The 20,208-nt window shown below is 54.0% G+C and overlaps 11 protein-coding genes across 11 annotated transcripts; 6 read left to right on the top strand and 5 right to left on the bottom strand.

Moving 5' to 3' along the window:
- Nucleotides 1-164: 164 nt before the first annotated feature.
- Nucleotides 165-4,860, top strand: Malapachy_1855 (tpr-like protein; the record flags this gene model as incomplete). The annotated part of the gene is made up of 6 exons (XM_018136351.1): nt 165-247; nt 276-314; nt 344-538; nt 564-639; nt 668-4,215; nt 4,242-4,860. The coding sequence occupies 6 exons, from the start codon at nt 165-167 to the stop codon at nt 4,858-4,860; spliced, it is 4,560 nt and encodes a 1,519-aa protein (XP_017991492.1).
- Nucleotides 4,861-4,964: 104 nt separating this feature from the next.
- Malapachy_1834 (alg7-udp-n-acetylglucosamine-1-phosphate transferase) lies at nt 4,965-6,581 on the top strand (the record flags this gene model as incomplete). Its single annotated transcript, XM_018136331.1, has 1 exon — nt 4,965-6,581. One exon carries the CDS (start codon nt 4,965-4,967, stop codon nt 6,579-6,581), a length of 1,617 nt encoding a protein of 538 aa, XP_017991449.1.
- Malapachy_1821 (dna repair-related protein) lies at nt 6,574-7,253 on the bottom strand (the record flags this gene model as incomplete). The annotated part of the gene is made up of 5 exons (XM_018136319.1): nt 6,574-6,630; nt 6,661-6,694; nt 6,727-6,916; nt 6,943-7,113; nt 7,139-7,253. The coding sequence occupies 5 exons, from the start codon at nt 7,251-7,253 to the stop codon at nt 6,574-6,576; spliced, it is 567 nt and encodes a 188-aa protein (XP_017991423.1).
- Nucleotides 7,254-7,346: 93 nt separating this feature from the next.
- Nucleotides 7,347-8,435, top strand: Malapachy_1831 (hypothetical protein; the record flags this gene model as incomplete). The annotated part of the gene is made up of 4 exons (XM_018136328.1): nt 7,347-7,474; nt 7,503-8,173; nt 8,204-8,224; nt 8,251-8,435. The coding sequence occupies 4 exons, from the start codon at nt 7,347-7,349 to the stop codon at nt 8,433-8,435; spliced, it is 1,005 nt and encodes a 334-aa protein (XP_017991452.1).
- A 35-nt stretch (nt 8,436-8,470) lies between these two features.
- On the bottom strand, nt 8,471-10,438 carry Malapachy_1844 (wd40 repeat-like protein; the record flags this gene model as incomplete). The annotated part of the gene is made up of 4 exons (XM_018136340.1): nt 8,471-8,574; nt 8,601-8,707; nt 8,739-9,757; nt 9,788-10,438. 4 exons carry the CDS (start codon nt 10,436-10,438, stop codon nt 8,471-8,473), a joined length of 1,881 nt encoding a protein of 626 aa, XP_017991471.1.
- A 160-nt stretch (nt 10,439-10,598) lies between these two features.
- On the bottom strand, nt 10,599-11,552 carry Malapachy_1849 (hypothetical protein; the record flags this gene model as incomplete). The annotated part of the gene is made up of 1 exon (XM_018136345.1): nt 10,599-11,552. The coding sequence occupies one exon, from the start codon at nt 11,550-11,552 to the stop codon at nt 10,599-10,601; it is 954 nt and encodes a 317-aa protein (XP_017991465.1).
- Nucleotides 11,553-11,777: 225 nt separating this feature from the next.
- Malapachy_1839 (hypothetical protein) lies at nt 11,778-12,251 on the top strand (the record flags this gene model as incomplete). The annotated part of the gene is made up of 5 exons (XM_018136335.1): nt 11,778-11,881; nt 11,924-11,998; nt 12,035-12,107; nt 12,145-12,163; nt 12,202-12,251. The coding sequence occupies 5 exons, from the start codon at nt 11,778-11,780 to the stop codon at nt 12,249-12,251; spliced, it is 321 nt and encodes a 106-aa protein (XP_017991445.1).
- A 142-nt stretch (nt 12,252-12,393) lies between these two features.
- Nucleotides 12,394-13,024, bottom strand: Malapachy_1819 (zinc finger protein; the record flags this gene model as incomplete). The annotated part of the gene is made up of 5 exons (XM_018136317.1): nt 12,394-12,601; nt 12,640-12,707; nt 12,738-12,890; nt 12,920-12,980; nt 13,020-13,024. 5 exons carry the CDS (start codon nt 13,022-13,024, stop codon nt 12,394-12,396), a joined length of 495 nt encoding a protein of 164 aa, XP_017991398.1.
- Nucleotides 13,025-13,172: 148 nt separating this feature from the next.
- Malapachy_1838 (c-3 sterol dehydrogenase (c-4 sterol decarboxylase)) lies at nt 13,173-14,591 on the top strand (the record flags this gene model as incomplete). Its single annotated transcript, XM_018136334.1, has 1 exon — nt 13,173-14,591. One exon carries the CDS (start codon nt 13,173-13,175, stop codon nt 14,589-14,591), a length of 1,419 nt encoding a protein of 472 aa, XP_017991446.1.
- A 1,411-nt stretch (nt 14,592-16,002) lies between these two features.
- Nucleotides 16,003-16,399, top strand: Malapachy_1841 (hypothetical protein; the record flags this gene model as incomplete). The annotated part of the gene is made up of 2 exons (XM_018136337.1): nt 16,003-16,207; nt 16,239-16,399. 2 exons carry the CDS (start codon nt 16,003-16,005, stop codon nt 16,397-16,399), a joined length of 366 nt encoding a protein of 121 aa, XP_017991434.1.
- Nucleotides 16,400-18,428: 2,029 nt separating this feature from the next.
- Nucleotides 18,429-20,000, bottom strand: Malapachy_1846 (protein with ankyrin repeat; the record flags this gene model as incomplete). Its single annotated transcript, XM_018136342.1, has 3 exons — nt 18,429-19,771; nt 19,800-19,877; nt 19,907-20,000. 3 exons carry the CDS (start codon nt 19,998-20,000, stop codon nt 18,429-18,431), a joined length of 1,515 nt encoding a protein of 504 aa, XP_017991469.1.
- Between the last annotated feature and the right edge of the window lie 208 nt (nt 20,001-20,208).

The following is a 20,208-nucleotide window of genomic DNA, read 5'->3' as shown; positions in this document are numbered from 1 at the left end:
TAGATCGCCGTGATCGCGCAGAGGAAACGGAGGGGCGATGCAGACGATGCCGTCGAGCCTACGCGCGGCCAGGCAGGCCGCCGCGCGTTGGCGCTTAGTCAGCGACTACGTACGCTGGAGGTGTCGAGAGGCTGCAGCCAGCAGCCTCCAGAGTGACGGCCGCTATGTCGAATATCGACAAGCAGATGCTCAAGCAGTGCCGTGCCTTCATCCTCGATGGAGAATGGGAGAAGGCTCGGGATAAGGCGTACGTACCCGACATGTACTAATGGCAGGGCCGCAATCTTGCAGTTTGATGCAGACAATTACAACGCGTAGGTGATGTGTAGTACTGACCAGGCAGTCTTGTCTTTCAAGGTCTCGCCTTGTTACATCTAGGGCAAGGATCGGAATCGGAATCGTCCTATGCAAAAGCCACCAAACTACATCCTGACCAGCTTTTGGCGTGGCAGGGTTTAGAAAAGGCGTACGAAACACAGAGTCAGTGGGACAAGCTTGGTGATGTGCTGGAGCGCATGGCAGATTTGTACCGAAAAGCGTATGTATTCTTGCGCTGACGCCAGGGATGATGAAGAAAAGTGTGCTACGTGCCTTGGCAAACTGGTAGCGATTACACGTGAGCATGGCACACGCGATGATGTATGTACTCCTGTGGCTGACCCCTCAGTTGATTCGCATTTTGCTGTTTTTTGTACCATCCTCGCGCTTCTATGCACTCCTCTCTACGCTGCCCATACCCGATCAAGCAGCGCCATCGAGCACTGGCAGCTACCCTGTACAAATGATCATGCATGCTGACAGCCTTACCACGGCGCAAGAGCTTTTGCGTCTTTGTGAAGAGCGTGATGAGGATGAAATTCATACCACGTTCCAGAAACAAAAAGGGACCATGGAAGCTATAAAGATGGGTGTGGGGGCCTACAAAGAGCTTGTCGTTATGCAAGTCCTTCTGCGATCCTCTGTAGCAGAGCTCTTTGAAGTCATTCTTGCGCATCCTTATGCGGATGATGAGCTGCGTCGCGCTACCGAGGCGAAGCAGCTACGCTACTACCACCGACTAGCGCTAGCTATGCCGAAGCGTGGACCTCATGCGGATACCCTGCTTCACAAGCAGCTGCGGGATAAGACCAAGGAGCTGGCCCAAGGCATGGTCGTCCTCCATGTGCCTGACGAATTGGCCTGGCGAATTCACTTGGAATGGATCGATGCTTCGCTGGCTGCCTTACCATACGATACGCTGCGGCAGTACGTGGCTCTCTTCCCTTCCTCCGGCCGCGCCTACTCGTTCCGTGCGTTGCTCCGATTGGTCGACGACGAAGCGTACCTCCGCGACGTCAAAGAACATGAAGAACAGTTGGCTGAAGAAACAGACTTGCTGCAGCTGGCTATGGATGGCATGGAGCGTAACAAAGACTCGACATTGTGCGCTCGCATTGCTGGCCTCTTTTTCCTCTTGGACAAAGACTATGGCTCTGCTCTCGATACACTCGTGCAGGCCCATACATTGGTCCGCGATCGCGAAAAGGCGCTGAATATCACACTATACAAAACGGATTTGGAGCTTTCGACGCAGCTCGCTACGGCCTACACACACTTGCATGCACCTAAGCACCACAAGGAGGCCCTGGAGCTTCTGGGCCATGTGCTTACGAAGCAGGCACGCAACATCGATGCACTACTGGCGCAGGCGTATATCCAGGCCCACCGACGTCAATGGGCCGCGGCGCGTGATGGATTCCAGCAGGTGAAGACACAGCCTGTGAACCTGGCGCCGTCTCATGGCCGTCGCCTCGCGGCACTCGCGCTGTGTGCGGACTACCATATGGAGGCTGAAGCGGAGTATGGCCGTGTTCTTATTGAGCTGAACGACTTGGACAGAGCCCGTGCTACTTTGACCGGCCTCCTGGAGCGTTGCGATCATGATGCGAATGTCTTTGGCGCCGAGTTCCGGGCGCGGGTATGGCACCAACTCGGACGGTGTTTGTGGGCGATGGGCGGCGAGTACCGTACGTCACCGGCGCATGCATACAAGTGCTTTATCGAGAGTATTCGGCGCTTTGGAACGTATGCGCCAGCGTTTACCTCGCTTGGTGTGTACTACGAGAGCGCTGTGACGCCCAGTGATGTCGTGCGTGCGTCGAAATGCTTCCAGCGCGCGTTTGAGCTTGATGCGAGTGAGTACGAGGCAGGCCGGCACTTGGTCGAGCATTTTGCTGCGCAGCGCGAGTGGGGTCTTGTGGATGTGATTGCGCGACGTGTAGCCGAGGCGGAAGGGGGAACCGATGTGCTCAGTGGGAAAGCGACTGCCGCGCATGTGACGCAGAATCCATGGGTATGGAAAGCGATCGGTATGGTGGAAGCGCAGCAACAGCATGCAGATGCCGCGATTGCTGCGTTCCAAGTGAGTCTACGTGCCTCGCCGCGCGATGCCGATGCATGGGTCCGTCTCGGTGAAGCGTATGTAGCGTCCGGTCGTCCTGTTGCTGCGCTCAAGACGTATGCGCGTGCGCTGGCCTTGATGGAGACCTCCCCGGTGCAAGAGCAGTGGCATGTCTATTACAACATGGCCGAGGCACAGCGTCGATTGGGTCGCTATGAACTAGCGCTCTCTCTTTTGGAGCAGGTGCTGCGCATGGCGCCGACGCAGTATGGCGTGTGTGTGGTGCTCGCCGAGACGTACCTGGCTCAAGCCCGGCAGCTCCTGGCCAGTGGATACAGTTTCCGGGCCGTGGAGGCACTGCACTGTGCGATCACCCAAGCTGCGCAGGCTCTGGAGTCCGACAAGCTCCTTCGTACCGCCTGGAAAGCAGCGGCTGATGCATGCTACCTACTTTCGAAGATTGATAGCCTTCCGGCCGACGACGCGCCGGACGCACCGGCCTCGTCCATGGCATCGATGCTGGCCAACCTGGTCCTGTTGCTGGGCCAGCAAGATTTGGACGCGCGGTTGCAGGGCATCTCTGTGGTGCAAGCCTCGCACATGTCCCGTGCCGCCTCCACGCACACAGGTACACTGTACCCGCACGAGTACCTTGAGCATGCGGCGCTCATGTACAAGTTCTTGGCGCTGGTGCATGCCATGGACGAGCATGCATCCGTGCTGGCCTGGGCTGATTTGGCGACGGCCTTGTGCCGCCTGGCTTGGGTCCTTCCTCTTCCGAGCACCTTGGCACGCATGGGCGACGTGCCCATGGACGCCGTTGAACGACGAGCCTCCCTGGCCCGAACGCAGGCCATGGAGTGCACCCACTTGGCTCTGTCGTCGAAGCCACATGCTCGGCTGTGGGTCCTGCTTGGCAACCTGTACTTCTCGCACGATGCGGCCATGGCACAGCATGCATACATCATGGCCATAGAGGCCAATGGGAAAAGCCCTGTGCCATGGACCAATCTCGGCTTTTTGTACCTGCAAGCAGGTGATTTGGCCTTGGCCGAAGAAGCCTTTGTACGGGCTCAGACCATTGCACCGGATTGGCCAGCAAGCCGGCTCGGTGCCGCGTTGGTCCACCGCCTGCACCAAAACAGCGACACACGCCTATCCACGCGGCTCCTGGAGCAGGCGTACACCCTCTCTGATGGTGCATTGCTTGAAGCGGACTATGGGTTCGCCTTGGCCCTATGGGAACGCGTTGGCCAAGGCGCGCACGTGCCCTCTGTGCGCATGATGCCAGCCATGCTCGCGTTGCAGCATTATATGGCCCGTATGCCCCATGATGACGCGGCCTGGCACCTCAGTGCCTTGCTAGCCGAGCAGCTAGGCGGTGCAGCGCTCGCCGCGCAGCGTATTGAGCGGGCATCGACCGTGCTGGAAGCCGAGTATGAAGCGACAGAAAGCACCTCCAGTGCGATTCGATACGGTCTTGCGTCGACCAATCTGGGCCGCATTCGCTTGGCCAATGGCGATATCGATGGCGCTATTGAGGCCTGGGAGGCTGCGAACGCGCTCCTGGAAGAAGAGGCCGAAGAGGCACATACGCCCTCTGCTGCGGCCACTCGCGTATGGTGTGCCATTGGCCTAGCTCACGCCCACTTTTTGCAGGGCGAGTACGATGCTAGTGTGCAGGGTATGCGCGAGATTTTAGCGGCCCTACCTGCCTCCGAGGTGCGAGACTCCGAGAGGCCTTCTATGCATGCTTGTGCAGCTGTGCTGCTCGCGCGTATGCTATGGCATATGCAAGCCCCCGTGACAGAGGCTGCGAGTGTGCTTGATCATGCGTACGTATCATATCCACTTACCCCAGCTTGACGATCGCCCCCCAAAATGCTCTACTTATCACGACACGCGCTGCTCTAGCAGCTGTGCAAGGCGACGTACCACAGTACAATGCTATTCTCGCCCAGTACGTCACACCGCTGCCGCCCGACATACAATCGTCGCTGCGTAACGCTGCAAAGACGTCGGTTCTGAGCATGCTGCATCTGGCCGCGGCCTTTGATACACAGACCCTCGTGCAGTACTTGGCCTCGTCGTTTACGCGTGCTGATCATACGACACATACGCGCGTCTTGGTCGGCCAAACCATGCTACGTCTAGCGGCAAGTTGTTATCTACAAGGCAAGCCTCTGCCTGCGTTGCCCATGCCGGAAGGCCAGGATGGCTCCCTTCTTGCTATTGCACGCACGATCCTACATACGGTGGAGTCGCAGGCAGACGAGCAGGGGGCAGCTCACTGGGCCACAGCGCAGTGGTTGGTGGGTTTGGCCGAGTTCTTGGCCTCGCAGTCGGAGGCCGGGTCCGCGCCTGCGCCTACGCCTGCTGCCTCCTTGGACGCCGCCCGCCGGCATGCGACCAACGCGGTACATCTACAGCCATGGCACCGCGTACATTGGGACGCACTTCGTGCCACGATGCATGCTTAGTCATCTCCATAGACGCCCAAGGGGGTGGCCGTCGTTTCTACCGTGATCGCCCACGCGCACGGTTACCTCTGCGAGTCGTGGGCATGGCTGTCCTCGTCGCGGGGATGACAGGCGTATGCCTGGCCTTCCTTTTGGGCATGTATGCCATGCCATCCTTTTGTGTGTGGAGTGCATGGTGTACGGATGACGTGGAGATGGTCATCGCCAGCACGGCCCTGCCTACTTCGCCATGGCGGGCATTATGGCGGACAGCGACGTATGCCATTCGGTACATGGACCTGGCCTTCCCAGCGCTCGTTGTGTCCCTTGTACTTAGTGTACTCGCTTTTGGCATGACGTACCTGGCTATTCAGTATGCCCAATCGGCCTTTGTCGTTGGTGGTCTGGGCGGCGTGGACTTACTCAAACGCGATCTTCTTCCACACGGGCAGAAGCCGCCGGTGATTCCAGAGTCGTTGGGCCTGGTGTGTGCGGTGATCTATTTGCTCATATTGGTCGCATTTATTCCTTTCCGGTACTTTGGTGCGAACATGTATGGCCTTCCATCAAGCTTGGCGGGCGACGTCTACAGCTCGCCAGGTCTCCACCAGGACCTGGCCTCGTTCCTCTCTGCCCTCTTGTCTGTGTACTCCGGCGCCTTTTTGGGGTTTGTCGACGATGTCCTGGACATTCGGTGGCGGTACAAACTGCCGATCCCCCTGTTGAGCAGCATTCCTATGCTGGCCGTGTACATGGCCGGCGGTGGGACTACCGGCGTCGTGATTCCTGCTTGGCCGCCGATTCTTCGCGACGTACTAGGCTGCTCGACCATGGAACTCGGTGCTCTGTATTATGTGTTCATGATGATGCTAGCGACGTTTTGTACCAACTGCATCAACATCCTCGCGGGGATCAATGGTGTGGAGGTCGGGCAGGCGACGGTGATTGCCCTGAGCATTTGTGTCAACGATTTGCTGTACCTAGACATCCCGGCCGTCGTACGGGCGGCGCTGATCAACAAGACGCCCATTCCATATCCTGTGGATATCTTGCGTGGCTACCATGGCAGCCAAGACTTGGTGATTCGTCACTTGTTTAGTCTGCATCTCCTTCTGCCCTTTATCGGCACCAGTCTTGCGCTGCTGGCTTGGAATCGATACCCAGCTCGGGTCTTTGTCGGTGATACGTACTGCTATTTTGCCGGCATGGTTCTCGTGTCTTGTGGCGTGTTAGGCCACTATTCCAAGACTCTTCTTCTCTTCTTCCTCCCCCAGATCTTCAATTTCCTTTTGAGCTGTCCACAGCTCTTTGGCCTCGTCCCATGTCCTCGCCATCGGGTACCCTTTGTCGATGTGCCATCTGGTCGCCTGTACCCATCCAGCGTGCGTTTGCATGCGTCCACACCACGTGTGACACATGCCCTCCTTGCTCTGCTAGAGTCGTGCCGGTGTGTTCGCCGCCTGCGCAATGAGACGGGCCAGGTGGTCGGCGTCACGAACATGACGCTTTTGAACGCTGTGTTGGTAATGGCAGGAGCACGCGCTGAGACGGTATCGCGAGCCGATCTGTCAGCGTCCCTCGCTGTGGCCGACCCAGCGCTAAAACCAAGGGCCGCTCGCTCGACTTTATACCTCACTGAACGTGGATTGTGGTACTGTACCATGCTTGTCCAAGTTATTGGCTCGGTCATTGCGTTCGCTATACGCTACCGCCTATCCTCTGTACTCTTCCCATCTACGTAGATTGCAAGTAGGCTTGCACTTTGGCCAGCGCCTTGTATCGATGCGAAACCTAGCATGTGAATACACTTCCACGACCTACCTCGTTCTTCTCAGCGCCATCCATCTCCGCAAACCTGTAGAATAGGTTAGAGGCTTGCATACATACGTCTTTCCACGTCCTTCCACCTCGAACACAGGGTCCCAACCAAAGTGCGTAGGACCCCGCGGCGGGACAATGCGGCCAGGCGTACGTCCCTCAAATACGATGGGCTCCGATTCAGGCCCCTCGCAGTAGGCAAACGTGCACACTGCCTCGGCGCGCTTGTCGTCAAAGCCAGCCAGCAACGTGTTCAGGCCTGGGGTGAGTCTTACGCCGACGTACCGTCCAAGCCCAGCTTTTGCAGAAAGTCTTTGATGTAGGGACCTGGAAGACCTTGCAATGCCTGAAAGCACAATGCCGTATCTTCGGTAAGACACGGGCCATTCAGCTGCTTTGCAGCAGCACGGCACTTGGCGAGGGCCACTTGTTGTGTGTTGCCCTGCACTTCAGGTACTGCTATGAGTACATGAGTACGTACCATCCAACTCCCGCGACTCTAGCGTCCATGCGGTATCGCCCGATTTTTCCAGAATCGCTTTGACTTCACGAAGCTTGTTTTTGTTGCCTGTGACAAACGTGATAACGCGCGACATGGTAGGATCAAAGTGGAAGGACGAAATGCCTTGCTGCCGTCGAGTGGAGGCGGAGCGGTAGGGCCGTTTTTTTCTTGTACGTGCGACGCTACAATGAGCGAGAAGAAGGCGACGTCGTCTGTGCTCCCTGTCGATGCCCCGCTGGACGATGGCGCGCCGGACCATACGTTTGGATCTAGGACACTGGATGCAGATCGAGACGTGTGGTCGCACAATGCATGGTACGTAGAAGCAGCACGCTGATGGTAGGGATCACGTTGTGCCGCCCAAAGAGCATCTCGATATGGTGCAAGGGCTGCTAGAGAAACAAGCAGAGACGCGTGTAAGTGACGAAGACGCGGAAGTATACCACAGCCATGCCTTCCAGTACTGGGACACATTTTATTCGCGCCACGAAAATCGATTTTTCAAGGACCGCAAGTGGCTCTCCCTCGAGTTTCCTGAACTCATTGCTGCCACCAAAGCCGATGCACCGCCCACGACAATTCTTGAAGTCGGGTGTGGAGCTGGAAACACTGTCTTTCCTCTTTTGAGCATCAATGAGAACCCGCACTTACGTTTGATCGCGTGTGATTATGCGCCGCAAGCCGTGCAAGTGGTCCAAAGTCAGTCGCTGTATCAGCATCCGCCGGCCGGTTCCTGCGAAGCGTACGTGTGGGACCTAAGCACAGGCGCTACCTCGGACGCTGAGGCTCGCTCATCACGACTACCGCCGAATGTCGAGCCTGGTAGCGTCGATATCGTAGTGCTGATCTTTGTGTTTTCGGCGCTGCATCCGCGCGAGTGGGCAGCGGCAGCTGAGAACGTGTACCGCATGCTTAAGCCACGTACAGGCCTGGTGCTTTTCCGTGACTATGGTCGACACGACTTACCACAGCTTCGATTCAAGAAGAATCGCATGCTAGACGACAATTTCTACGGTACGTTGCCCTGATATTCTTACATGACAGTCCGTGGCGATGGCACACGAGGTACGCCCTGTTTCCTACTTACGCAGTGTACTTTTTCACCCCTGACGAATTGTATGGCATCTTTGGCGCTGCGCCGCGCGATCAGACGGACAGCGCTGCGCGCTTCGCCACGCATCAAATGGCGGTCGATCGCCGATTGCTAGTCAACCGAAAAGAGCGGAAACAGATGTACCGCGTATGGATGCAGGCCAAGTTTCAAAAACAGGCCTAGTCCTTTGTTATACAAATAGGTGTACAAGACTATCCCTACAATGTCATAATCTCATGCAGCAGTAGCGTCTCCGTGCTGGACGAAAACCAACCACGATCGCCAGAGCTTGTAAGGAGGAAGCGTGCACAGGGGTCGATTACTGGGTAAGTTTCATAGGGTACGTACAGATTTGCGAGATCGTGCCACCATGATGCCCTGCGACGATTTTGAACGGCACATCCACGTCGGCAGAAGCTTGCATATCCCACAAACGGACATTGTCAAAGGAGCCGCTGCGGTGTCAGTCATGGGGTTTATACGTACCAAACAATGTGCCGGTTGTTCGGCATCATGGCTACGCTGCTCACGGGCCCACTACCGCGTGGGAGATGCAGCGTATTCACGTGTTTCGGCGCACGTCCAAACTGGGATCGATCCACCGTATCTGGACGACTAGCATCGGGGAGCATCCGCACATCCCATTCTTCTACCGTCTCGTTGCGTCGCCCGACATAAATCTTATCACCAGCGTGGTTCCAGCACACACCGGCACACCATGGCGGCGTGCCTTGGGGAAGGGCCAACGCTCGGACGCCATGCTTGTTTTTGGTATCTACACGGCGATCCCAGAGCAGTACTTGGCCGGAGAGAGTGCTTGTCAGCATCACATCACTGCTGAATGTCGATACATCCGCATCGTACTGCCAGGAGACATTCATCGAGCCAAAAAGAGGTTTCGGCAGCGACTTGGTCACAGTTTCTTTGAGCGCCGGCGTGGGGTTTGAGGCGGTAGGGGCCTTCGGCGCGTCATCAGCACGCTGTCCAGGCAATACCAAAGAAATCCCAGTGCTCGTGGGCTTGGTGGGCAACGTAAGCTTGGCATCGGCAGATGTCTCTGCCTTGGTCTCTTTGGCCAGTGGCTCGTCCATGTCGGTATCGCCATCCGCATCGCCATCCTCCTCCTCTTCATCCACATGCATCTTGTCTTCCACCCCGTCTTTGTCTTCTTCATCACCAAAGAGCGAGTCGTTGTCTGCTTCGCCTTCTGCCTCGCCGTCTGCATCGCGATCGGAGGCCAACGCAGGGTCCTGCTCGTCAGACTTGTCTGAGCTTGTTTCCTCGGCTAGGGTGCGCTTAAGCTCTTTCTCCAGCTCGTCGTCCGCCTGCGGCGACGAATCTTTGATGAGCGACATGTCCACATCCAACTCGTCGTTCGCTTCTTCTGGCGACGAGGCCCATGACGAGGGGTAGGGCGTGCCTGTAGGACGAAACACCACATCGGAGATCTGACCAGAATGACCCTCATAGGATCGGACAATCTTGCCAGTCTGCAAATCCCATTGCTATCGCTGTAAGTATAGCACCATACGTACGTGCACACCTCGATCCCAACCTCCGCTTAGGAGGCAGGTCTCTGTAGGATCGAGTGCTAGGGCCGATACGGGGCCTTTGTGCTGCCGAAATACATGGCGGGTCGACCCAGGCCCATGCCGCAGGCCCCATAAATTGATGTGGCCTGCCTCGCCGCCGCTAACGCCCCAAAGGGCATCGCGTTGGCACGCCAGGCTGTGCACAGGGCTGTAGGGCACATCGCGTGCCTGCTGCATGTCCTCGTCCGTTTCCCAGTGTGAATGGCCCCACCAGGTTGTTAGCACACCACCTTTGGACACGCCTTCCACAAACGTGTTGCGCAGGTTTTGTGTTAGCATATTCTTGCCATTCAAACTGGCAAACAGGTCATACCATCGTACATAGCCATCAGCCCCACCTGTCAATAGGATACTCGCATCGAGACTCATGGTCATCGCATGGATAGGCGCACCATGCGGCGCGGCACCGACTGGATCCACGACATAACCACGCTGCGTCGTACGTGCTTCGTCACTTGGATGGAATTCTGCACGTCGTCGCTGAACCGCTTTGATATATTCATCCATGGTACTCGGGACCTTTCTTGGGCGTATGGCCGTCTCAACCATAGCGGTGGTACCCGCCACGGCGTCTGCCGTACGAGGTTCGGCCATCCAAAGACACTCACACGGAGCCCCAAGGCCTTCGCAAGACAATGCGCTGCGCCGTACGACGTACGCGGAGTACGATAGTGTCACGTGGTAGAGCGAACAGCAACGTCGTCCTCCTCTCTCCGTGGCCTATCCACAAGCTTGTCATACATATATCATTAGACTATACATGAATCCATGTACGAGATAGCGCTTTGTGCCCTCCCACCAGAACTACCAGGCCCACAGCACCCACCGCAGGAAACACTGTCCAAACAGGCGCGCCAATCCAGTAGAGCACAGCCAGGAGTTCCACCAGGCACACAGAGGCCAAGACGATGGCCGTCGACACGTCCGGCAGAGATAGTTTTCCGACCAGAGGACGACACAAGGACAAAAGCAAAATCCATGGTCCGATCAGAACAATCAGCGCAATAAGAAGACTCGCCATGGCGGGTGGCATCGTTTGCCAGGGCTCCACTTGGAACGTGTGCTTGTTCGCTGGCCAGGGCAAGAATCCATCTTTTTTACCAGCCTCAACCCGTACTGAAGGCTTGACTGTTCCTTTCAGTCGAGAAACAAGCGAGGAAGGGAAATGGATACGCAGCAGAGGCAGAGCCAACGGCGTTACTACTGATTCGGCATCCTGTGCAAACGAGCCAAGCATCAACTGAAGCTCAAACGTTTCATCCACGCTAGCCCCCACCAACGACTTTTTCAACGCTTCGGGAAGACGGTCCATACGGATACTCCACGACGCACTAGCTTTAGAGCTGCGCAGTTTCAGAGGCCAGACAGCCGGAGCTGCGCTGGAGGGCGAGGTCGAAGGCTGCAGCACGATCCATGCCTGATGCGGGAGGTACGAGCCAGTGGCCTTCTCCCCGTTAGATAACGAGGCAGCAAAGTTAACTCGGATAATGTCATCCGGCTCTGTCGTAATCAGCTTCGGCTCGGCGGGGCATTCCTTCTTGTTTGCATAGGACATACGAAGACGCGAGCCGCCATCAAACGATGCGACGCTAACAACCATATCAGAAACATCATAGGACAGAGACGACGCAGTCACCCCCACTACAGCGAGGAGCAGCGTGAGCGCAGCAAGGGCCCATAGCCGCATACTGCTCGCAGCTGCGTGCATAGCGATGTAGAAAGCGATCGTCCCTTGTCACGTTGACCTCGTGAGATGTGGCCCTTGCACACAGTTGCCTAATAGGGCATGTGAGACAGGTCTGCATGCTACGTTTTGATAGGCTGGATTCCATTGTGGGGCTTACGTCGGCCAGCGTGGCGGCCGGGGCCAAGGGCGTTGCGTGGATTGCAGTCCGACGCACCGGCTTGTCTTTTCACACTACCTACAAACACTATGAGTGAAGCTCAGTTCAAGAAGGCCGTTGAGATTATCCGTAACCTGCCTAAGGACGGTCCGGCTAAGGTCAGCCAGTCTCAGCAGATCAAGGTCTACGGTCTGTACGTATTATTATGGAAGGGCGTGGTCTTCTGACACAATAGTTACAAGCAGGCTACGGAGGGTGACTGCAACATCTCGCGCCCGGGTATGCTCGACTTCACTGGCCGTGCCAAGTGGTATGTACTGATTTCTGGCATACACTAACACAACAGGGATGGCTGGAATGCCGAGAAGGGCAAGTCGAAGGAGCAGGCGATGAAGGACTACGTTGACGTGTTCATGGAGGTATGTGCTATGACAGTAGTATGGTGCTTACAAACAGATCTTCAAGCCCCTGGAGGGTAGGTGCCATATGCGTGATAGAATACTCACCGTACAGATGATGCCGAGTACGCCAAGTACATCCAGGAGGTCCAGAACGCTGCCTAAACTACGTCGTGCTCTCCATTACCCAGCAATCCGTTCTATCGCCGTTCTATCGCTATATAGAATTAGATATTGCTGCACAAAGGGACTCAATTTTATACATTGTATGTAGGGTATCGAAAAGGCATTGCTCTATCCATGGACGTTAGTCCCAGTCCAGATCCTCGTCATTGAACTCCATAAGCGAAGGGGGTATAGTGTTCGATGATGACGCAGCCTGGCTGCAGTTCATTCGGCCCTGTGCGATATTTTGTTGGAATTCCATAGCCGCTGCCTGGTATCCACCATGATCGATTGCTTCACCTTCTTTCGATGTCGCTGCACGTTCTTTCACGCGATCATCGCGAATCATACTGGAAAAGTATTAGGCCAAAGTAAAGGAAAAACATACCTTGGATCTACGCGCCCATCTTCGCCTTCTACTTGGAGCATAAGCTGTGGCGTCTTTGCCTCAATTACCTGTATATGAGGAGAGATGCGCATACATACGTAGTGGTTATCGCAGTGAGGGCAGTACTCGTCAGCTGCTTCATACTGTGCCATATCTTTACGGAACGCCCGTCGGCATTTTTTGCAGAGGAATGCCAACTCGGTTGTTTTCGCTAGTGGATGCGACTGTGTTTCAGCATGGCATTGAGGGCACTAAAGTGAGCTAGCTGGGCACAACGTACATCAAAAAACTTTTTGCAGCAGGGAGCTCTAATAGCTACTTGTGCATTCAATATATGCTTGCTGGGCTTTGTTAGCTCTCTTCTCCCCCTTCTCACGTACCACATGACGCGTATATCTTCCGTGTTGGAAACGACGCGACTGCGGCGTGCGTTAACATTTATATAAACATGTTTTTAGCCCAGTAGGTCAACCTAGAATAAAAATCGGCTCATCGCCAATTCGTGGGGCTTTTTATCACAGGGGACAACCACCATGTCGAACAGCGCGCCAACAGACGAGCTGCATTTTGTTATTGGCGGTGCAGGTTTCCTTGGATCCCACATTCTCAAGGCCCTTGTTGGCCGTGGTGAGAGTGCTGTAGCGTCCTTCGACCTGCGTGAGGTGGAAGAGCCCATTCAAGGCGTCCGATACTTCGAAGGTGATCTCACGAACAGAGACTCACTTGCTTCGGCTGTAGCAAAGGCGAAGGCAAGCACAAACAACCCGAATAGGTCCGTTGTGGTCTACCACACGGCCAGTCCTGTGGCTGGTTTGGATGCTGGTGTATACGAAAGGGTCAACGTAAACGGTACCTTGGTCGTGATCGATGTTTGCACAGATGCGCAGTATAATATCAGCAAGCTCATCTTCACGTCGAGTGCGGGAGTAGTTTTCAGCGGACACGATCTTATTTACGTGGATGAACGTCTAACCTATCCTAAGAAGCCTCTGGATGCCTACAATGACACGAAGGCACGGGCTGAGGCTGCTGTCCTGAATGCCAATAAAGAGAATGGTCTGCAGACGGTGGCTCTCCGACCAGCTGGTATCTTTGGCCCTGGCGACCGCCAAGCTTTGCCTGGCTTTTTCAAGGTCTTGGAGGACAAGCGTACAAAATGGCAGATTGGCGACAACACAAACCTGTTTGACTGGACGTATGTGGGCAATGTGGCTCACGCTCATTTGCTGGCTTCCGATAGCCTCGGTGTGCGTTCGCATGTGTCTCGTCCGCCGTCTGCGTACCCGGCTACGTTGCTTACGGAAGAGCACTTGCCCATGCTTATTGGTGAGCATGAAAAGGCTGCAAACCGCGAGGTGCCAACCTCGATTGACCGTAAAGATGTGTCTCCACCGACCAAGGATTACTGCCGGTCGGTGAAGCCGCTCATTGATCTCTCCACGGTGGAAGCTGTGGACATGCGCCCTGTATTCCGTAACCGTTTTGACCCTCTTTTCCATCATGCCAACCCTGAATCCGTGTGCGGTGGTAACCCGCGTCCATCCGTGGAGTCTTTGGCGCACTCTGAATTGATGGCCGCAGGCGAGGCGTTCTTCATCACGAATGCGCAGCCTATTCCTTTCTGGGACTTCCCTCGCGCTTTGTGGTACCGTTACAATGGGCATGTGGATGACAAGGACTCGATTTTCGTTATGAAGCTTTGGGTGGCCCTTCTACTTGCTTTCTTTGCAGAGCTGTTCTCCAAACTGACTCGGCGTCCTGTTCAGTTTACGCGTTACCGTGTCACGTACACAGCTTGTGCCCGTTACTACAACATTGAAAAGGCGCGCCGTGTTATTGGATACGAGCCTATCTACGGCCTTGAAGAGGGTATCCAGCTGAGTGTGGACTGGTGGAAATCTATTCACCCGCCTGTCAAGGAGTACCCTGGCGAGTCGGCCAAGACCAAGTAAGGTCCATAGTCTCTCACGTGATCATTCATTTCTCGTAGCTGCACGGTCCATATGAGACGCACCTTGACAATGGACGAGAGGCCCGGTGAAACGTTGAAACGACCTTCACGATGGGACCAATCTCGTTCATGTACGGGGAAGGAGTGCGATCTAAATCAGGTTGAATCGCAAGCGAAAGAAGCTGCAAGAGCGGCTTTGCTGGCCAAGCGTCGTCGCGTCTCAGCATCGAGCGAATCCCTTGATCTCTCTTCGATCAAGTCTATACCACCCATTCCGACGCGATCCATGCATCCAATCATTCAAGGTTGTCATTCAATATCCGAGTATGAGAAACTGAACCGCATTGAAGAAGGGTCCTATGGTATCGTGTCACGGGCCAGACATAAAGCAACGGGCACTATTGTGGCATTAAAGCAACTAAAATTGGAGAAAGAGAAATATGGCTTTCCGATTACGAGTCTGCGTGAAATACATACATTGATGGAAGCACGGCATCCACATATTGTTGAATTGAAAGAAATGGTCGTGGGCCAAACCTTGAATCAAATCTACTTGGTGATGGAGTTTGTGGAGCATGACATGAAAACCCTTCTTTCGAGAATGCGGACGCCATTTCTACCGTCTGAAATCAAAACATTACTGCAGCAAATCCTATCTGCTGTCGCACTTATGCATTCGAGATGGATTGTGCATCGAGATTTAAAAACCTCGAACTTATTGATGTCAAACCATGGTCGCATTAAAATCGCGGATTTTGGACTTGCACGTATGTTTGGAGACCCTCTAGAGACAATGACAAGTCTAGTTGTGACTCTGTGGTATCGAGCCCCTGAGCTTCTGCTGGGTGCAAAACTTTATGATACCGCTGTGGATATGTGGTCCGTGGGTTGTATTTTCGCGGAACTTCTTCATAAAGAGCCTTTGTTCCCCGGCAAAAATGAGGCCGATCAACTGGCTCGAATCTACCGCTTGCTTGGACAGCCTACCAAGGAGACCTGGCCTGCTTATGACACCCTACCAAATGCCAATGCTCGGATTCGTGCTCCCTCAAGAAGTAGTTTAAAACATCACTTTCGTTATTGTTCCGATGCAACGATTGATTTATTGCAACGAATGCTCACGTACGATCCTACCAAACGGATTACAGCTGAAGAAGCTCTGCATCATCCCTACTTTCAAGAATCGCCTGCCCCTGCTCACCCGGATAGTTTCGGAAGCTTTCCCTCTATCGCAACGGGGGGCAGCAAGACAAAATATGTTAGTCCAGAGGCACCTCAACGACGGCCCAGTAATAGCGCAGCGTATCCTCTGCAATTTGACATGTAGTAGTAAATGTAACACTAAACACCTTATTCGCTCAAATTCTGGCTAGCCTTCCCATCCTCCACACCGCCAACCATCTGACTTGACCATGTCGCTTCTTCTATCTCTGTTTCGCGGAGCTCGTTTGTCCACCAGTCAGGCATGGCGTTCTTCTACTCTAGCCCCCCTTCGTCCATTTCATGCCGCTACAACTCTTTTGGATGCTTCCTCGCCCGAGGAGAAGCAACAAACTATTGTCCGAATTCTGACAGAAAAGTTCCAGCCATCTGATCTTCAGGTGCAAGATGTAAGCGGTACGTATTCTTGTCGACTTAACGTAGCAAGGAGGTTGTGGCTCCTTTTTTGCCATTATGATCAAGGCCAAAGCTTTCTCTGGAAAATCCACCATCCAGTCCCACCGCTTGGTGAATAAGGAAATCAAGGAGGTGATCCAAGATATCCACGGTCTTCAGGTGCGTATCTTCTTATCACTTATGTGTAGCTGAAAACTATTGCCGACAAGAAGTAAGCTTTGTATAGGATCATCGTATTTGCAAAATATGTATCTTTTTGTATCAAGCAAGATTGCACTCTACGGTCTGGTGTTGCAAGGACGTTAAAGATTTCCATGCATACGCCGCGCTTCGTTGGCTGAGAAATCTGTTCGAATTAGCTAGCCCCATTGAACATACATAATGGTCGCTTTACCAACAGCCCAGGAAGAAATCGATTCCACAGGACCAAATCTCTGGAATAGGTTCCATAACATGCTTGGCAGTACATATGAGCCTAACCCAGATACGTTGACCATATTTTGAGCTGTCGGCGAGATAGAGTATGAGATTTTGGCGGTTCTCGCCCAATGAGGGATGTGATGGACATTCGACTTGGCTACTATGATAGCTTCGTGCGCAGATGTATCGGACATTTTGCGCGAATCACTCAAATCGTCATCCCATAGATCCATTTCACATTCCCCTCGTCCTGTGTCTATTTCCAAAGGGGTCTGAACAAGGCCTTCATAGTTCAGAAAAGGGAGTTTCTGGTGAATATAGATAAATTGACGATCCTCCGATATAAAGCGATTTTGTGAAGACAGTGCCTGAGTTCCATCTTTCATTGCCACCTGGGATACAAGTAAATTGCTGATGTCCATCATTTGCCCAATTTCCTGATATGTTAGCGATCAATGGCGTACCAAATAAGCCTGTATAGCATCCCTCCTGTTTTTGAAAACCACGTCCATAGTTAGATAATAGTCGTTATACTCTTTAATCTTTTCCACAGAGCCGAACAAAGAAGAGAGTTCCATGACAAACTCACAAGTGAATTGATATTCTTGATTGAGAAGCCAAAGGCGTGCCGAATTGAATTTCACTAAGGGTGTAGTAGGATTATAGAGAGAAAATCGTACTGTGCGTTCACCTCTAGCAGGTTCTAGACGCAAGTAACTTGAGTAAAAAGGATATCTCTTGGAACCCTGGGCAGCTGCCATGGCATCGGATTCAGAGAAGAACTCGGCAAAAGCATACTTCACATAGCCAGTCGAAGGATCACAAACGAGTTTGACAGATTTAATAGAGGCCCAGCGTAGAAAGAACGCTTCTAATGACCACTGCAGCTCGAAGGAACGATACATTCCCACAGGGAAGCTATGATAAGCTGAACCTCACACATACCCAGCAACAAACATAGTGAAGGTAGAAACATATTCATCAGGAATGAGAGAGTGATTGATATATTCCTGAGGAGACATCCTATCTTCTTTCAAATGGCGTCGTGCAGGTATATCGCTCGTTACGGCATCGGTCCATTCCTGCTTCTCGGGGAATTTTAAAGGCGCCGAGCAAATCTGTGTATAAGGCCTCTCCATGTGAGAAACGTTTCGTATATCTGAAAGACTCTTGCTTTTTTTCAACACCTTAGGAAGATATGGTCCCATAGTATACAGATCTTTGGGGGAATTCGCCGATAGAGAAGCAAGAAGCGGGACAGTTGTGCGTGCTGAAGCTCACACACAACCTACCTTGTTCGTCCACATGTTCTGGGCGAATGGATATTGATGAACTGGCATTGCTTTTTTTCCTGGTCAAATTAAATGAAAGTTCAAGGCCGCAGGGATCTGGTCCTCACATAGGATTGGTTTTCTTATGCCAAGTTCCCAGTCAAGCCTAGATCGTTATGCAAGTGTCGCAGGTCTATTCGCGTGTCATTCTCCACACAGGCAAATCGAGATAATTTTTTTTTGGATTTCTTACGTAACAAAAGGAATAAAAAGTGAGCCTAGGGCTCTGGAAAGAAGTCGTAGTAATTTACATATAGCTGCAACGAAGAGTCCCACCACCGCTACTTTGATGTTAGCATCATGAAAGAACAGTGATCGATCATTGCATATAATACGTTAAGTGTTCTTAAGATGTGCTGCTGTGATCCACTGCACACCAGTTTTGTAGACGAGAACCAATCGTCCAGGATATATGGTAAAGCAAATCAGTCCTTTTCCATGTTTTTTCTTTTATATTTTGGAAAGTGCAGTTATACTGCAATGGTGCTTTGCTGCGCCGAGGCCACGGCAGCAAAGTCACGCGTTTGCGACGGGCTCGTGCTTGAGGCTGCAGCTGCAGGTGTAGACGGCGACGCGTCTGCTGGGTTGCTCTCTTCTTGGCTCGGTTTCTCCTCAGCAGACTTGGTCGGTGTCTCCACGGGCGTTTTCACCGGCTTGGACGGCGCAGGCGCACTCAAAATAGCAGAGAAGTTGGCCTTGGTGGCCTTGTTCTCCGCAGGCGCAGGAGCAGCTTCGGTGCTCGTGCCACCAGGCAGAGCAGGGAACTCATCGCTATTGGGAACGCGCTGCACTGTCTTGCGGTTGGTATGCACAGGCGCTGCATTACGACGCACACCCTTGCCGCGTGGGTTGTTGCCATTCACATTACGGCGAGCGTTGGTCGACTTCTTTCCGCTGCCCTGCGGCGTAGATGTGCCACTGGAGGCACCTTCCCCGTCCGATACATTGTGCGATTGGGCGCCGTGTGTGTTGCTACGACGTGGCGAGGATTTCGACGACTTGCTCTCCTGATCGGTGGGCAGCTGACGTGCGTCTGTACCGTCGGGCAGCACATGCGGGAAGCGACAGTCGTTGGCATAGCGGCAGGCAGAGCGGGCGAAGAAGGCGCAGGATGGGCGGCTTCCCTGGTTCACACGACCACGTTGTGTGTTGCCATCCGAGCGAGTAGGCTTGTTGTTGACCTTTTTGTTGTTCGTAGTAGTACGGGCGTTGCGGTTGTTGCTGGCATGGTTGGAGTTCTCAGTGTTGGTAGACTCTGACGTCTCACCCTGCTTCGTGTCGTTCTTGTCGCCTGACGTCGTGTCGTCTGACTTCTTCTGGTCTTGCTGGGCGCTCACAGGCGGAGGGTAAAATGGCACACCATTGGGGCCATACGGCACAGGGAACATGGGGTGATTCATCTCCATAAAAGGCGGCGGCACACCGTACGGAGGCGGTCCTGGCTGGAAAGGCATGCCATTCGGACCAGGGAAGAACATGGGCTGCATGCCATGTGGCGGCACGCCGTCTGGGTGATTCGCAATCGGGCCGGATGGGTGGTGGAACAGGCAGCGGTCACCGTAACGGCAATTCGGGAAGAACTTGCACGGAATCATACGAGCCACTTCGGGCGGTGGCAGACTGGCCGCTACGCCACCCTCGTTCTCTTCCTTCTTGTCGTCTGACGTGGGCACGTCGGCTGTCGGTGCGACGCCTGAGTGCTGGTTGGCCATGCGTGTATCGGCACGCAGAGCAGCATCACGGACCATGGCAAAGGCTTCCTGGTTTTGCTCCGTAGGGGTGGCTGTAGCCTGGGCTACACGTGGGTCGGCGCCTGGTGTGAGTCGTGTGGGTGTACATACCTCGCTCCAGCAGCTCGCGAACGACGTCGACATGGCCAAACTGAAGGGCACGGGACAGTGCAGTCTTGTTGGACTCGTCTATGTGTCAGAGAGGCGCATATACGTACCGACAGCGTGAACAAGCTCAGGCGTCAGATCAAGTAGTGAGCGAACGGCGTTCACGTCGCCATGCTCGCACACGTGGAAAATATCCAGACTCATACTCACACTCGCCTTGATGGATCTAGCGTCTCTCCGAATCGAGCCACACACAACACACGACACTTGACTGCGAAGTCCTCGTGCCCAAGCGAGATTGCTCGGTCGGAAGGTGGTTGCCAGGCTTCGCTAAAAATTTTTCGCTCGCTTTCAATGGCATGCTGCGGCACGTGATACATTAGCAGTGTGCCCCCACCCTGGTTCTCCACGC

The sequence above is a fragment of the Malassezia pachydermatis genome, assembly GCF_001278385.1.
Source record: "Malassezia pachydermatis strain CBS 1879 chromosome Unknown scaffold5, whole genome shotgun sequence".
NCBI classification, from domain to species: Eukaryota; Fungi; Basidiomycota; class Malasseziomycetes; order Malasseziales; family Malasseziaceae; genus Malassezia; species Malassezia pachydermatis.
Note: the sequence above shows the minus strand (reverse complement) of the source record. Positions and strands in the feature narration are given on the sequence as shown.